The sequence below is a fragment of the Plasmodium brasilianum genome, chromosome 10, assembly GCF_023973825.1.
Source record: "Plasmodium brasilianum strain Bolivian I chromosome 10, whole genome shotgun sequence".
Taxonomy (NCBI): Eukaryota; Apicomplexa; class Aconoidasida; order Haemosporida; family Plasmodiidae; genus Plasmodium; species Plasmodium brasilianum.
Window position 1 is genome coordinate 1,717,359 of NC_090123.1, and position 17,961 is coordinate 1,735,319.

The 17,961-nt window shown below is 24.4% G+C and overlaps 2 protein-coding genes across 2 annotated transcripts; one reads left to right on the plus strand and one right to left on the minus strand.

Moving 5' to 3' along the window:
• Positions 1-155: 155 nt before the first annotated feature.
• Positions 156-5,892, minus strand: MKS88_003426 (uncharacterized protein; the record flags this gene model as incomplete). Its single annotated transcript, XM_067216516.1, has 3 exons — positions 156-169; positions 360-559; positions 806-5,892. 3 exons carry the CDS (start codon positions 5,890-5,892, stop codon positions 156-158), a joined length of 5,301 nt encoding a protein of 1,766 aa, XP_067073155.1.
• A 5,279-nt stretch (positions 5,893-11,171) lies between these two features.
• On the plus strand, positions 11,172-17,701 carry MKS88_003427 (DNA polymerase zeta catalytic subunit; the record flags this gene model as incomplete). The annotated part of the gene is made up of 4 exons (XM_067216517.1): positions 11,172-16,549; positions 16,704-17,267; positions 17,458-17,558; positions 17,694-17,701. 4 exons carry the CDS (start codon positions 11,172-11,174, stop codon positions 17,699-17,701), a joined length of 6,051 nt encoding a protein of 2,016 aa, XP_067073156.1.
• Positions 17,702-17,961: the final 260 nt, after the last annotated feature.

Genomic DNA, 17,961 nt, shown 5'->3' on the forward strand with positions numbered 1-17,961 from the left:
AATAATATATAATGAGGTATACTAAAGTAGTACAATAGAAAAAAATAAATTATAACTTGTGAATTAATGTAAATTATAAGACATAAAAAAATATAGGAATGGGTAGTCTTCGTAAAATAATATATATAACTGTTAAAATTTAATTCTTTATGGTGTCATTCTTCTCTATCTAAAAAAGGAAAAAAAGGAGAACGTAAATAAGGGGAAAAAGTGCAATGGTATATGTGAAGTTAAAAAATTGTAAAAAAACAAAAAACAAACAGGTATCATTCAACAAAAGCTTAATCGAATCGGTAAAAGGTTCAATTACAACTTTATTTATACAAAAAAACATAAAATTATAGTTTTTTTCTACTTACTCCACATGGATAAATTGTTGTTATATGCAGAGTAATTGTAATTTCTGTTACTATAATTATTTTGTTGCTGGTATTGTGTACTTTGATAATAATTTTGTAAACCTGGAGGAGATTGCAAAGCATAACTAAAATTGTTATAATTAAAAAAGTTGTTCGTGTTGTCTCTCGTTCCATTATATCCACTGCTACTGCTGTAGTTCCTGAAAAAAAAAAAAAAAAATAATAATAATTAAAAATGCATATATACATTACATAAAATTCGAAAACATATATATATATACAATACATAATGCGAAAATACAAACTGAGCGCGCTGTATAATCCATATATATATATATATATATATATATATACATACATACTTATTTCTCCTTACATAAACATTCGTGCAGAAAGGTTCTATTTATTAGTTTTTTTTTTTTTTTTTTTTTTTTTCTTAAACTTACAAGTTACTGGTGTAATTAAAATTATTCTTGTTGTTCCTATTATAATTGTAATTTAGGTTATAATGATTTAAATTTTTTTCATTAACACTATTCCAATTATTCCTATATGCAGTAACACTTGTATTTGCATTAGTAGTGCCTACATTATTATTCAAATAACTACTGTTTTGTTCTTTATCTTGTGACATATTAAATCCAGGAGGAATGTTGTAATTGTTGGAGTTTACATTATTATAATAATTACTATTATGATATAGCTGTTTATTTATATAACTATTTTGAGTACTGCTGTTTAAGTTATTCGTTTCTACTTTTCCTGTTACGGAAGAGGATGTAGAGGAAGCTGTGTTTTGTGAGTTATTTGGATTCATTTGACTTTGAGTGTACTGGTTTATGGAACTACTATTATTATTGTTGTTGTTATTGTTATTGTTGCTATTATTATTGTTGTTGTTCACCAAATTTTGCTGATGTTGTTGTTCTGCATGTTTATTGTGGCTGTGTTGATTACTGGAATGCTGATTATTGTTCAGATGCGTCGTATTTTTATTTTGCACACTTTGGTTTTGTTTCATTGATTGGATTGGGGGTGGAAACTGTAATTGTATGTCATTCATATTTTTATTCATTTGTTGCTTATTTTTTAATTCGCTAGTTGTATTCGTTGTACATGAAATATTTAAGTTTGGGTTTACATTGCTACTCATATTAGTTAGAGACAAATTGTTAATAACATTGTTAGATGTGTCTAAGCATGAATTGTTGTTTATATTGGTCGAATTTTGATTAGAATTATTTTGATTTTCATGTGTTAAATTTTGAGGTTGTAAGGAACCTGAAATGGAAATATCCCCTGAATTGCTTAAATTGTCATCGTCTGTATTTAACTGATTTTTTTTTACATTAACATTCATAAAATTTACATAATTATTCATGTGCATATTATTATTGTGTACATATAAATTACTCTCATCGAAATTGTCATAATTCATATTATAATTATAATTACTGTTATGAATACTATTATTTTTGTTATAATGATTGTTAATTAAACCGTATTGAGGAACTAGGGTTTGTGTAGTGTATCCATTATAATGCATATTGTTGTATGGATAGGACAAATTCGTATATGAATAATTAAATTGGTTTGCTAAACCTGGTGGGGAATTATATGAATTGTATATGCTACTACTGCTTAAATTGTTCATGCCCATATTAATTAAATTCATGTTGCTCACATCGGTGTTTGTATTCTTATTCGACATGCTGCTAACTGTATTACTGGCGTTCACATTTGCACTAGCACTAGCATTAACAGTAGCACTGTTATTATTGTTACTACTACTATTGTTATTGTTGTTGTTGCTGTTGTTGATATTGTTATTGTTGTTGTTGTTGTTATTACTGCTGTTACTATTACTGTTATTCGCACCACTGTTGTTACTATTATTTGCGGATACATTATTAGTACTTACAGAATTTCCCGAATTTTGATGACTCTGCAAGAATTTTTGTGAAATTTGATTTAGATGTATAGAACTTGAATCTTCTATGTCGTGGTCATAATTCTTACTTTTCAATGTACTTTGAATATATTTATTATTCTTTCCACTTATCAAAGCTGATGAAGAATTATCCTGGGACGAATGAATCGCTTGTGAAGAGTGGTTGATAAACATAGAAGAAGAATGATTATTTAGTAAATGCCTAGTATTTTGGTTAGTACTGTTTAAAGAAGTGTGTAATTGCTGATGATGATAACTAGATGAAGATGCTCCTGCTGCTCCTGAACTTGTGGTTGTCATTTTGGGTACATATATATTGTGAGACCTTGTATTAATATGTGAATGTTTATTATTTGATGACGAAAAAATTGATTTTGTTTTGTTATCATTTAATAGATCACTGTTTATATTATCCTCTCTCTTTTGATGCTTATTTTTAAAATCGAAATGTTTGATATCTCTTTCTTTTGGATTTCTCATATCGTTGTTATGGTCATAATTTCCATTAGTTCCCTCCTTATTATTGTTATGCATTGCTGAGGAGTTTCTATTACTGCTACTGTTATTCATATTATTATTACTGTTACTATTAATATTATTATTACTATTGTTGTTAATATTATTATTACTATTGTTGTTAATATTATTATTACTATTGTTGTTAATGTTATTAATACTGTTGTTGTTAATATTATTATTACTATTGTTAATACTATTATTACTACTGTTATTATTATTATTATTGCTATCACTGCCTATGGTAATTGCAGAAGAATCAATACCATAATTTTTTCTAATATAATTTTTTTTCCTTGTTTCTACATTCATCAATCTATTATTATTATAAGTACTACTATTATAATGAGTACTGTTATTATTTTTCATTTGTTCCATTTTATTATCCGACACATCGATGTTTTCTATTTGATTTCCACTAATGTTTATATTTCCAAAGAATATTTTCTTATTCATATTATTTCCCATCAGTGATAAATTGGGCATATATATTGGTATAACATTATTGTTCTTGTCTATTCCTTCTTGACATTCTGGAATTGTAACATCTTCTGGGACTATTTTTTCCCCACTAATTGTTATCTTCATATTATTATTATTATTATTAATGACCATTTTATTTTTTCCTTTTTTCATATCAAGCGATGTTCCAATAGAATACTTCATTTGGTTTGATAAATTGGTATCACTATTATTCAACATATTCTCTTGATCACTCTTTTTTTTCTTTTTCTTTTTTTTTTCGTCTGTATCCATTTTTGCCTCTTTAACTTTTCCCTTTTTTTCTTCTTCTATCAATTTATTACTGGAAATTATATCTTTCTTGTTAATGTTGCTATTATTGTTACTATTATCGTTTACATGCCCATCCTTTTCTACCTTATTTTTACTTTCTACAAGTTGTTGATCCTTGTTACTGTAATCTTCCGCAAATGTTCTGTTAATTTTCTCACTGTTAACAGATTCATTTTTCACTAGTTTACTACAACTTAAAATGGTACCTTTTACAGCACGTGACTCAAGTTTTTCCATATCCTTAGAATACTTCTTATTCACAAGCTCATTATTTCCCCCAACTTCCGTAGATAAATTCTGATTGTTCATGTTCTCAGAAATGATTTCTTTTTTCTTTGTTTTTGTGGCTTTATTATTCGATATCCCTTTTTTATTTTCCTGCTGATTATTTTGATCTTTTTTCAATTCCTTCGAAGAATTTACCACAGTTCTGGTTGAACAGGAATTATCTGATTTTTCATTATACTCGTTGGTGTTCCCACCAGTACAATTACCTTTTGTAATAACTGATACCCATAATTTTTCTGGCTTGCTATTTTTAATAGGAACCAAATGAATTTTGTTTTGTTTTTTTTCTTTTTTTTCTTCATCATTTGCATTATTATCATTCAATACAATTTGGGAAGGTATAATATTGTTTCTTTTAACATCTGTACTTTTAGTTTCTTCAGAAGAAGAATGTTTAATTCTGTTATTAACAACTGATGCATACGATGTGTTAACATTCATTTTTTCGCTTCCTGTTTTAGCATCTAGCACTTTCTTCTTATCACTATTTTCAAAACTGTTTGAATGTTCGTTAGTACTTACTTCATAATTTAACTTTTGTCCCGTATATGGATCGTACTCTTGATCTATACTGTTATTTTTACTAAAACTTCTTTTTTTTCTAAAACTTTTTTTACTCAAATAATTTTTTTTCTGATTCCCTTTTGCATACGAATTGAAATAACTATTACCAGAATTGTATAGATTTAACCTGCTATTATAAAGAGAAAATCTCTTCTTTCCATTTCTTGTAATAATGGAATCATTTAATGGTTTGTTATATCTATTGTAATTTTTATTAAAATATTTATCATGATAATTGAAGTTGCTATATCTGCTAAAATTCGAGATAGTCGTAGTCGTTCCAAGGTAATTCATTCCTACGTTTGCTGAATAATTGTTGTTACTGCCACTGTAATTATTACTAAAATTATTATTATTATTACTACTGTTATTAGCAGTGGTTGTAATAAGAGTTGTCTTATTCTTATAATCCTTTTTACTAAAATGCTCATCATTTAACTTGTATCCCGCTATTCTGCTGTCTTCCAACTTAAAATATTTTTTTTTATCATAATGATTAATAGAATAACTATTATTATTATAACCGTTTATATTACTACTTTTTCTGTTCATAAGACTCTCATCGTTTACTACACCATCTGGTTCTTTGAAATTTTTTTTATTTTTTTTGTGCTCATCTTTTTCTTCTTCCACTGAATGATTCAAGAAATCCTCATCATGCGATTCATTTACATCATTTTTTTTTTCTTCTTCTAGTTTTATATCTCCTTTCTTTTTTTTTATTACTTTTTCATTTTTTGTCTCATAATTGTTCCCTCCCACTACTTCTACTGATTTTATATTCAAAATTTTTCTTGAATTTTCGTTGATATCTATTTTTTCTTTAGTTCCCCTTTCTTCATGAGTATTTTTACTAATTTCATGTAACGTTGATGCTTTTTGGTTTTTTGTATTGGAATTTATAAAATATGTTATTTTACTATTTTTCGGAACAGTTTTATTTGGTTGCCCAAATGAACTGGAATTTATGGTACTTTTATTTTTTCGTAAATCTTTATCTTTTATGTTAAAATCTTTTGAAAATAGTTTTTCAAATTGCTTATTATTTTTTCTTCCGATATTATTTTGCGTTAAATTATTTTTTTTATTAATCTTTTCAGTAAGTTTCTTACTTTTTTTACTTTTTACTGTTTCCCATAAACCTTCATCATTTCCTTCTTTAGATTCCATAATATTACATAGTTCTAATTGAATTTTTTCTATATCAAATTTATATAAGCTAATAAAATTATAAACATCTTCCTTATTATATCCATAATAATCTAAAATTGGTGATATTATTTCAATTAATTTTTCTGTTCTCGGTGAATAACATGATGATTTATCTTCTATTTTCTTTTTGGACAATGAACTCCATTTACTTTTGTTTAAGTTCTTAAGGCTTAAAACCATTGTTTCGTTTGTAGTTGACTTTTCCATTATTCTAAATTAATATATATATGCATATTTATTTTTTTTTTTATTTGCTTTTCCTTTTACGTGCTCTTTTGTATTTGTTAGTGTATATATATTATTGCATAAAAACTATGTGTACGCAACTGCGAATATAAGATTATACAGGAGTATGTATATATATATACACCCATATATGTGTATGTATATCTATATATACGTGTGCGATAATTTAAACCCAATTTTTTATATATGGCACAACATTTACTTTAAAATTAATTCATATGTACCCAGTAATGTGTACATATACATATATATGTACTACTCGCATATCCCTTATAACTTTCCTTCTCCTTGAGTATTTTATCACAAAATTCTACTTTATGTTGTCCTTGACAAATATTAAAAAAAAAAAAAAGAGATAGAGCAGATATTACTTGTATTCTGAAGTGAAAAAAAATATAAAACAATTGATACTATAAATATATATAACTTCTTCTACTAATTATAAAATATCCTGTTTTGGTTTTTGTTTTTTTTTTTTTTTTTACTATTTTTATATAATATATATTTGTTCCTAATTTTTTTATTCTTGTATGTAAATTAACATTATATATTTTATTTAATTCTTATATTAACACTATATATATATATAATATATATATATATAATATGTGTATCGATTATAATTCTTCCTATACTTCATTAATTATTTCTTGTAATGAAATAAAAACCAAGTAAAATTTACTACATAATATAAAAAAACATTTAAATTTTTTTACACGTAATATTAATCATGAATCGATAATGTAGTAAAATTAATATTCATTTTTAAAAATATAATTATACAAGTGGAAAAAAAAAATGCATAATATGCATGTTTACATATATATATATATATATATATATTATATATATATATATAAATATTTTTACAAGTACATGTTGAAGTACATAAAAATATGCAAGGCGTACATTATCAATTGTATACTTAAATAAATGAATTACAATGTAGCGCAATGTTTGATATATAAACAAAAGTTTAAAAATATACAAAGGTTATATACACGTACATAATCTCTTTTTCATAAGCATCTTCAAAATGATACAACTTAATTATTCGAAATAGGTAAAGAAAAAGTAAAAGTACATAAGTATACATATATATATATTTATATACATAAGCATATAATATATCATATGTACATTTTTATGTCATAATATAGGCATTTTATTATATAAATATACATTATTGTATGTTAATAAATAGAAAGAGGTTTTTCTATTCATAAAAAATGTATGTTCATTGCGATATTTTCTTATAAACTAAAAAGATGTAACTTTTTTTCCTTCTCAGTAAATATACATATATATATATATTTTAAGTATTATATATATATTTTATGTATTATATACATATACTTTATGTATTATGTATATATATTTTATGTATTATATATATATATTTTATGTATTATATATATATATTTTATGTATTATATATATATATTTTATGTATTATATACATATATTTTATGTATTATATATATATATTTTATGTATTATATATATTATTTTATGTATTATATATATATATATATTTTAAGTATTATATATGTATATTTTATGTATTGTATGAATAATAAAACTTTACAAATATTAAAAAAGTGGCTATGTCGTATTGTAACTGTAAAATACAGATAAATAATAATTAAAAAACTTGTATGTAAAATATATATATGTATGCATAATATATTATATAAATTACATATAAATTTTTATGTATTATTTATTCTTTATCCATTTAACACTTTTTATTTTGTTTTATAAACATAATATATATAGTAATAACATACTTTTTTTTTACTCATTTCTTATTCTTTTTTTTTATCCTTTTTTTTTTTATTATCACTTGCTATTAAATTTTAATATGTGAAAATTTATTTTTTTCACCGGAGGGTTATACATAACATGTGTTTTTTTTTGAAATAAATACTCTTTTTTTTTTTTATATACATATAAAAATAAATGATTATGTATGGCTAAAATAAAACATTAAATTACCAATCGTTATTTACGGCCACGATCTTAATTATATATTGTACATATATATATATATATATATATAATAATTATATTAGTAGAATTTTACAAAGCCAAAAGGAAGAAAAATAGGAAGCATTCGATTTTTTTTTTTTTTTTTTTTTTGTATTTGTAAAACTACATAAGTGGACATGCTTAACAATTTATTCTTTTTTCATTTTTATATACTTTATTTTTTTCCATATTTTTTGGCAATAAAATATAATTATTATAATAATATATTTGTGGCATTGCCTATTTTAATAATTGTACATAAAATAACACTATTGCATAAAGAAAAGAAAGGTTTTTTTTTTTTTTCTCTTTTCTTGACATTATTGTTTATAATTATAGGTACTTCTGTATTATATACTTATTTTACAAAAAAAAAAAAAAAAAAAAAAAAAAGCCAACTTTTTGATATGTGTTTGAACTTGAATATATATATATATATATATATTTATATTTATATATATTTATAGTAAACCATATATTTATATACTCTTATAGGTATTTCAAAATGTGAAAGGGGGTATAAGTGATTGAGTTGAGTGGATGGAATAAAAAAAAAACATTAAATACATAGTCTATGTATTGGATATATATGCAATTTTTGTTTTTCCTTATTAGCTTTATTTCACATATTTTTCTAACTTTAATTTTGCTATTTCTTTTTTTTTTTTATCCTAGTATTTAATGAAACATATAAACTTTATTGTACATGTGTACATTATGTATGTAAATGTATATATATATATATATATATATATATATATGTAGATTGTATTATGAAAATTGTGATTAATTAATTTATGTAATTTTTTTTTTTTCTTTTTTTTATATTTTTAATTAATATATATTGAATTTATTGACATGTGTATATACAATTTTAATGTAAAATTATAAATTGCATTTTTTATAGTAGGAAGTTTAAGAGAGAAGAATTATTTCTTGTTAAAATGAAAAAGGAAAAAAAAAAAATTACACCATTTATGAAAAGGATATTATAAGGCTACTAAAAGAATGAAAAAACATATATATACAATATATATATTTATTTATATATATAATAAAATAAAAGTGCACACTATATAAAAAATACTTGCAATTTTTTTTTTTTGGAATATATAGAAGATTGTATATTATTAATCTAATTACGTATATATTTTTAGTAATCTTTTTTTGTTTGATCTATATTAAAAAGTACTTAAAAAAAAAAAGTATATCTTTTTAGTAAATTTTAAATTTGTTAGAAATGTTTGCAAATAAGGTATCAGCATATGACACGAGAACGTTTTTGGTCTCTGTGTTTTGTATTTGCTCATTTTGACCTTGAATTTATTTAATAAAATTAACTGTTCTAGTGTTCCTATACTAGAATGAATTAAAGTACTTAGCATATAAAATAAGTGTATATATGTATGCTTACGTGTATCTACACATTATGTTTGCATTTCCGCGTAGGGAATTTTGGAAGTAAAAAGAATAAAATTTAACATAAGGTTATCTTAAGCTTTTTTTGTACTTCTGTAATTTTAAAGAGAAAAAAGAAGACTTATATAAATTTGTTTTAAGTAAACCCAAAATTTTCTTAATTTTTTAATGTAAACGAAAAATGGGGGGAAAATAAAATTGACAAATTTTAAGAATACATGAGAAAATATATACTGAAATGAGAAGAAAAAGAAAGGGAATAAACATTTTATATGTATTTTTTTTTTTTTTAGCTTGTATATATTAAGTGGTATGTAATAAAAAAACTTATTCATAAGCACTTTTATTATCTTATGGGTTTTGAAAAAAATTATTCTATTTTCTCATGTAGAAATGATAAAACATTTTTCTACTCATATAAAATAGATTCTCGTATGAGTGTGCTTTTAAAAAGGAAAAATTACAAAGTTTAAAAAACACAGAACATGAAATATTCAATAAAAAAGATTGTAGTAAAAATAAAATGTGGTAAATGAAATAAAAAAATATACACTTTCGCAATGTAATGAATGCAGAATGTATTAGCACTGGATGAAAAATTGTTCCTGAAATGTGCACAAATGTTTGTGTACAAATATACATATATATTTATATATACATATAAATTTGAGGAAAGGCAAATGCAATACAACGATATATACCCTCTTCTGGATTCATATTCTTAATGTTGAATATACCATCAACATAACTTTTACCTTAAAAATTTTTTTTTCTGCCAGAAATGTATATATTGAACATGTATTTAATATTTTATTAATATATATAACAATAAAAAAATAAATATATTCTGTTGATATATAAAAAATATATGGTTTCCATAAACATAAAAAAGGTTAGGCATATTATGTTAATTATTTACATGTTTTTGAATTATAATGAAGTATGAATATAATAGAAAAACCAACAGCGTTCTTCATTTGCAAGTTTTTATTTTTTTATTATATTTATAAAAAACCTTCCTTTCCGTTTGATTCATTGGTACTATAGAAACATTAAAAAAAAAAAAAAAAAGAAATATATACATGCACATATAAGTACACATATACTAATACGTATATGGGATCGTATCCTGGACAAAAGATATATTCACAAATGCTTTAAAGAATTTCTTAACGTTTCGTTCACACTTTTGACAACTGTTATTCAGTATTATTATACATCGTTTATGCATCATTTGCTGTATGTCACTGTTACTAATTGTACATTTTTTTTTTTTTTTTTTTTTGGGGGGGGGTATTAGAGATGCAAAATAAATAATAAGAAAATTCCTCATGTGTGTATCATTCAAATATTGGGTCTAAGTTATTATGGGCAAAGCGTGTGCTTGTATATTCATGACGTAAGCTCTTAAGACACAAAAAAAATAAAATAAAAAATGAAATAAAAAATAAAATAAAAAATAAAATAAGAAGGATAAAAAAAGAGAAAAAATTTGCAACCAAATATGTAATGTAATGTATTTTTTTTTTTTTTCTCCCTTACGTAAATTTTTGTAGTTCTTCCCATTTTTCTACGTATTAATACCTCCAGAAGAAAAAGCAAGTAACAAATATGTATATATATATAAAAGAAAAAAGAAGAAAAGAAAAAATAGGAATTAAAATGTTCAAATTGAAAAGATTATGTTGAAATAGTTAAATTGAATTATACTAAATGAAATCAGTCCTCTATCTATTTCTGTACATCCATACAACCCTCTACATATACTTGCATACCTCCTATGAGAATACATGTTTAATGAAAATTTCTTTAACTTCATAGACTCAAAATTGGAATTGGAAATATGCGAATTTTTAGAAGGAGAATATGGAAAAATAAAAAAAAACAAAAGAGAAAATGTATGCATATACAATATCGAACGAGTAAAAAAAAAATGCATTTACGGTTATAATGAAGAACCAGAAGACTTCCTGAAAATTTATTTACTATACCCTAATACGATTTATTATTTTGCTAGTTTACTAAAAAAGAATATATTTAAAAATAGAGTATGGGAATTGTATGAAGTTCACATAAATTACATGCTACATTTTTTGTGCATGAAAAATATTTATGGTTGTTCAGAAATTTATATTGACAAAAATATTCTATTTCGAAAAGAATTTTTCAATGAAATAAATTTTAAGTGTTTTATGGAAGAAGAAAAATGGAACTTACAAAAAGCGTATTCTATTGAAAATATCAAGAGGAACAAATATTTAGATGTTGAAGCACCATTCTTTTTTACGAGCAAAACAACAAATGTTAATTTTTCAAATTTAAAAAGAGAAACTTTGTATGATATAGAATGTGATATAAAACACGAACACATTTTGAATGATCGTATTTATTCATATGAATTTGAAAAACATAAAATAAAATGGAAGCAAGAACTAAATTTTGATTTACCAGTTAAATATTTAGATTCTTTTTCTAAGCTGTGGATAAAGGAGAAAAAAAGGTGCAAAAATGTGAACCCAGATTTAGTTAGAAGCATTTTTAACTTTGAAGATTTTGATAGAGATTTAAACTTTGCTTCGTTCGATATACTAACAGAGAGAACGAAAAATACGTTTGGCGAGTTTTTAAAATTTATGAAAAGGGAGAATCAGGAAAGGGAAGAAGTAAATATGATTAGTGAAGGGAAAGACGGAGGTATGAATTTGGAATTAGAGGTGGTCAGCGAGGGGAACAAGAAAAATATCTATTTTGGAGAAGCAAAACTGATTAGCGAGGGGAAAGAAGCAGGTATTTATTTGGAAGAAGCACAGTACATTAAGGAGAACATAGAAACAAACGTTTATTTGAAAAAAGAAGGGATGGAAGAAGTATCAAGTATTTGCTATGAAGGTACTAATAAAAATGATTTCAATGCAAGAAATAAATATGGAATGAATTTAAGTAATAAGAACTACAAGGAATTAGCACCAATTAATTTAACACAAACCTACGCACTTAATGATGAGAAGAGAAAATGTATAGCATCTTTTGAAATCAACAATAAAAGAAAAGACATTATTAGATATGTTTATAAAAAAGAACCACCTAAAATAAAAGAATGTTATGCAACTTACAACAACTTGAGCATTACAAGAATGAAAGAAATGGAGAAAAATCATGTTAATAATAATAATTGTGAACATAAATTTCATCAAAATGAACATTCTGCGAAGAATGAAGTTGTAGGATTAAATAACGAGAAGAAAAAGAAGAGAAAGAAAGAGAAGGAGAAAAAAATAAACATAAAATATGGGAACATATTTTTTCTTGAAATTCTTACTGAAATTAAAATTGAGAATTACGACATGTCAAATTATAATGATGACGAAATAAAAGCTGTATTTTATTTAACTAGAGATGAAAGACTTTTAAATTATCATGATGAATATAACAATTGTATAGGTATTATAGCTACTCAGCCGTTTCCTGATATTTCATTCCATTTCGATAAAGTTAATGAAGATATAGAAAAAAAAAAAAAGAAATACAAACGCCCACTAAAGCAATGTACTACTCTAACGACATGTAATAATGGAGTTCGCATATGTAAGGACCATTTTATTTTAACAGGTGAAGAAGAAGAAGATAACCAAGAGAATGAAACATCACACGAGAGAGGTAAAAAAAATGGAAGAAGCAATGACTTCATAGGGTACAGTAATGAGGAAAAACTGTTTCCATTTCCTGTGGATTATAGTAGAATAAATTTATGTATTGTAGAAAATGAAGAGGAGCTTATCAAAAAGTTGGTTGACAAAATTAATTTTTATTCCCCTTTAAGTATAGTGTCTTATGAAAACGACAAGTACAATATCAGTTACTTAAATCAAAGATGTTTAGCCTTAAATATGGGAAATTTCTATATGCGCATTAGTAAGTTAAATGATCAAAAGAATTTTACAGATTTTAATAATTCATATAATAAAAATATAAAAGGTAAAATAATTGAGAGTTTGTATAAATTATCGAACGTAGCCAATACATCATTTGAAAATTTATGTAAACATTATTTAAATATAAATATACCTACCATAAGCAAGTATACACTGTATTATTGGTATAGCTATGAGAAGAAAGAAGGATCATCAAATAGTTTTTATCCAAGAAATAATAAAAACGTACTGAGCAAGGAAAACAACAGTAATCGTGTATATTTTCCTTTTAGATATATAACTGTAAGATATTTTTTAATGAAAATACATTTTTTATATTTAATATATGATAAAATAGGATTTTTAAAAAAAAAAATGAATTTTTGTAAATATTTACATGTCGATTTATTATCCCTAATTAATAGAGGATCGCAATATATTATTGAATCGTTTCTTTTAAAAATATCTATGAAATATGATTATGTTTTATATTCTCCTTCAAATAAAGATATATTTGATCAAAGGCCTATTTTACATACACCATTAGTACTACAACCGAAAAGCTCGATTAACTTTTTCCCTTTATTAGTATTTGATTTTCAATCCTTATATCCCTCCATTGTGATTGCTTTCAATATTTGTTATTCTACATGCATAGGAACATTATCTCTTAAGAAGAAAGCGATGGGAAAATGGGGACAAACAGATAAGGAGAAAAATAGTCCTATGAAAAACAACAAAAAAAGGGAAAAAATAAATTTATATAGTAATGATAGCCCTATTTTTCTAGGTTCACGCAGACAGATGAATGAAGTAGGTTTTTGTGAATCTATTTCCCATGTCTACAATAATAAGGTTAATCTTACTGAAGGCATATCTACTGCTGTTAACTCGTCAAATAATATATATTTGCCAGAGAGAATTATTAATAGTGAAAATGTGCCTTATAATGATAAGATGAATCATGTGAGGGGTAATTGTAAATCCTTCCAACAAGGAGGTTGCAACTTTTTTAATTGTAACTTGGACAAAGAATTCAATAATGCAAATAATAAAGCAAGTAACAATAATGCAAATAATAATGCAAGTAACAATAATGCAAATAATAATGCAAGTAACAATAATGCAAATAATAATGCAAGTAACAATAATGCAAATAATAATGCAAGTAACAATAATGCAAATAATAATGCAAGTAACAATAATGCAAATAATAATGCAAGTAACAATAATGCAAATAATAATGCAAGTAACAATAATGCAAATAATAATGCAAGTAACAATAATACACATAACAGTAATACACATAACAGTAATACACATAACAGTAATACACATGACAGTAATACACGTAACAGTAATACACATAACAGTAATACACGTAACAGTAATACACGTAACAGTAATACAAATAAGGATGACGATGCTAGCGATGTTGAGACGAGTTTTGAATTTATTAGACTAGGGGTAAAGAAAAAGGCTCCAAATGTTAGGAAGATAATTAAAAATTTAACAAGTAAGGAAATCATTATAACCAGCAACAACACTATGTATGTTAAAAAAAATAAGAGAAAAGGTATTTGTACTCTTTTTCTTGAAGATCTTTTGAAAACAAGAATAATGCTAAAAAGATGTATTAATATATATGATAAAACAACTGCGAAAAGATTAATCGAAAGGATGGAGAAATTAAAAATGATATTAAATGTTGCTACAGGTTACATTGGAGCTAATTTTTCAGGTAGAATGCCATGTGTTGATATTTCTGAAAGTATTATTAGTATTGGAAAGAATTTTCTTCTCTATATCATTGAGTATATAAAAGAAAATTATAAATTTATTAAAGTCCTTTATGGAGATACAGACTCTATATTTTTAATAATTGAAACGGATGATATAAATTACACCTTTAAAGTAGCTCGTGATATTTTATATAATGTAAATAGTATATTACCACCACCCATGTATTTAAATTTTGAAAAGGTATATTGCCCTTCTCTACTAATGACAAAAAAAAGATACTTTGGTTTTGCTTATAAAAATGAGAAAGAAGAAAAACCGACTTTAGATTTAAAGGGAGTAGAAAGTATAAGATCAGATCAATGTAATTTGGTAAAGATTGTATTGATACAGATTTATTTTATTTTTTACTATTTTAAGAATAACTGTTATTTCTCTCATTGCTGTTGTTGCTGTTATTTATGTAGGAACTTTTTCCCTAATTTTATTTGTTCTTGTAAAGAATCCAATGTTCATAAGACCTATCCTTGTATATTATCAAAAATGTTAGAAGTAGTATTGTGTATGTATAAAAAAATTATATTCCCAATTAATGATATAAACACATCAATTAGAACGATAAATTCAAATGAGGAAGATGATAAGGTAACGTTGTACAAGCAGTTTACAGATTTACTAAATTATGAAGAACACAACGTTCTATTAAAAATGATGCACTTTTTATATAAACAAAAGTATTCTTTCCTGATGTATTTATTTATCAATTTTAATGAATCTATTTTTAAGAAAGAGATAGAAAATATATTAAAAGAGAATTATGAAAAAATTAGAAATCAGAAAAATGATTGTTGTTTAAAGAACCCACATAATATATTAAAAACTTGTTTATGTATAAAAGAAATAAATGAGAATATAAAATGTGGAGAAAACAAATGTTTTTGTAATATAAAACAAGCTCTATTTTTTCATCATAATAGATCAAATGATAATAATGTCAAGAGTGTCTTCACTATGAAAATATTTTACTCTCATTTATTATTAAATATAAAAGAAGTAATACGTAATTTTTTTACTAAAATATATGATAATCAAATTTCTTATGACGACTTTATAATATATAAAAAGGTAAAATTAGGTACTTATAAAGGTGAAATGGAGGGTAACAAGAGGAAAGTTCCCTTACCACCTCAGGCAATAGTGGCCAAAAAGCTTTTAAAAATATACCCGCTTTTATTAATTACTTATAAGGAAAAAATTCCTTTTATAATAACCAAAAAGTTGAAGGGCGATAAAATATATAATTCAGTTTCACACCCATCTTTTATTAGGGGTATACAGAAAACCTGTTATGGCGATGTTACGAATTTTGACTCCAATTCAGTTGACACGAAGAGTGCAAGAGGAGAAAAGGAAAAGGAGGATGTACTAAAGGCGACATTCGTTTTAAAATCGGAAGCAACAACTGGTGAAGTGGCAAAAGACGAAGCAGTGGAAGGGAAAGCCTCAAATGTCGTAAAGTACAATGAACATAACTACGATCGAGATGCACATGGCCCGAGGGAAGGCAACAAAATAATTCCCAGAGAATGTTTTTTTAAAAAAAAAAAAAAAATTGAAAGAAATAAATTTTGACTATTATATACAAAATTTAATAATTCCTCCCCTTAAAAGAATGCTGGACTTACTTCCATTTCACTCTGTAAATTTAGAGGAAATCTTTTATAAAACTAAGAGGAAATATAACTGGAATAAAGCAAATTTAGAAATGTTCCAAAAAAATTTTGAAGGTGGTGAAAAGCAATCTTTAAAAGATAATGGTTATGTAATGAAGAACAATAATTTAATAATAAATATTCTGAAAGGGAAAAATGGATATCTTAAGGAAAACAAAGGAGCAGAAAAAATTAACAATAATAATGAAGAGGAGGAGGAGAAGAAAAAGACGGAGAAGTGGAGAAGTAATAATAATATAATATGTAAAAAAAAAATAAAAATAAAAATTGATGAAGAGGAGAATTTAAAAATTAGAAAACAAATAATTAACAGTTATGTAGAAATGAGCAAATCTCAAAATATGATGAAACATTTAAATAATATTTGCTTGGTATGTGCAAACTCGGAAATGGAAGCTTTGGCTTGCCAATATTCAGTACACTGCAAAGTATATTTTAAAAAAATAATTTTACAAGAAAATATTTCAAGAAATCAAGATGCTATAAAAAGATTAGAAGGAAAGTAATTTTTTTTTTTTTTTTTTTTGAAAATACAAATATTCCAAATTAATTTTGACATATAAAATAAATACAAATATGGATACATATAACTGATAGGAAATTATTTGTCTTTTAAAAAGTTAGATAAAAAAGTGGGAAGCTTAACATGTGATTTATGAGAAGTTTCTCATGTTTGGGATGTGATGGGTTAGACAATTATATCGAGAGTCCGTTAACTATTTTTTATCGTCAGACAAATATATCGAGGATCCGTTAACACTTTTTTATCGTCAGACGAATATGCCGAGGGTCGGTTAACAATTTTTTGTAGTCAAACGAATATATCAAGAGTCCGTTAACAATTTTGTATGGTTAGACAAATATATTAAGGGTCCTATATCAATTTTTTATTATCTATTATATTCTTTTCCTTTTTTACTTTTCCCAGAAACATAAAAAAATTTTCCTTTTGATAAAATTTAAAATAGTCCCTTTTTTTTTTTTATCGTAACTTTTTGAAATATTATGTGCTCATGGATTACTTCTTCATATAATTAATTTATTTTCGAGTATCACTAGATGTGTCATAAATTTTTATTCGAAGATGAAATGTGCTTACATATCCATGCATAAAAACATATATATGTATAAGATTTTAAAATGAGTTTTTTTTTTTTTTTTTTTTTTTTTAATTTAGTTAGTTTTACTCTGTAATA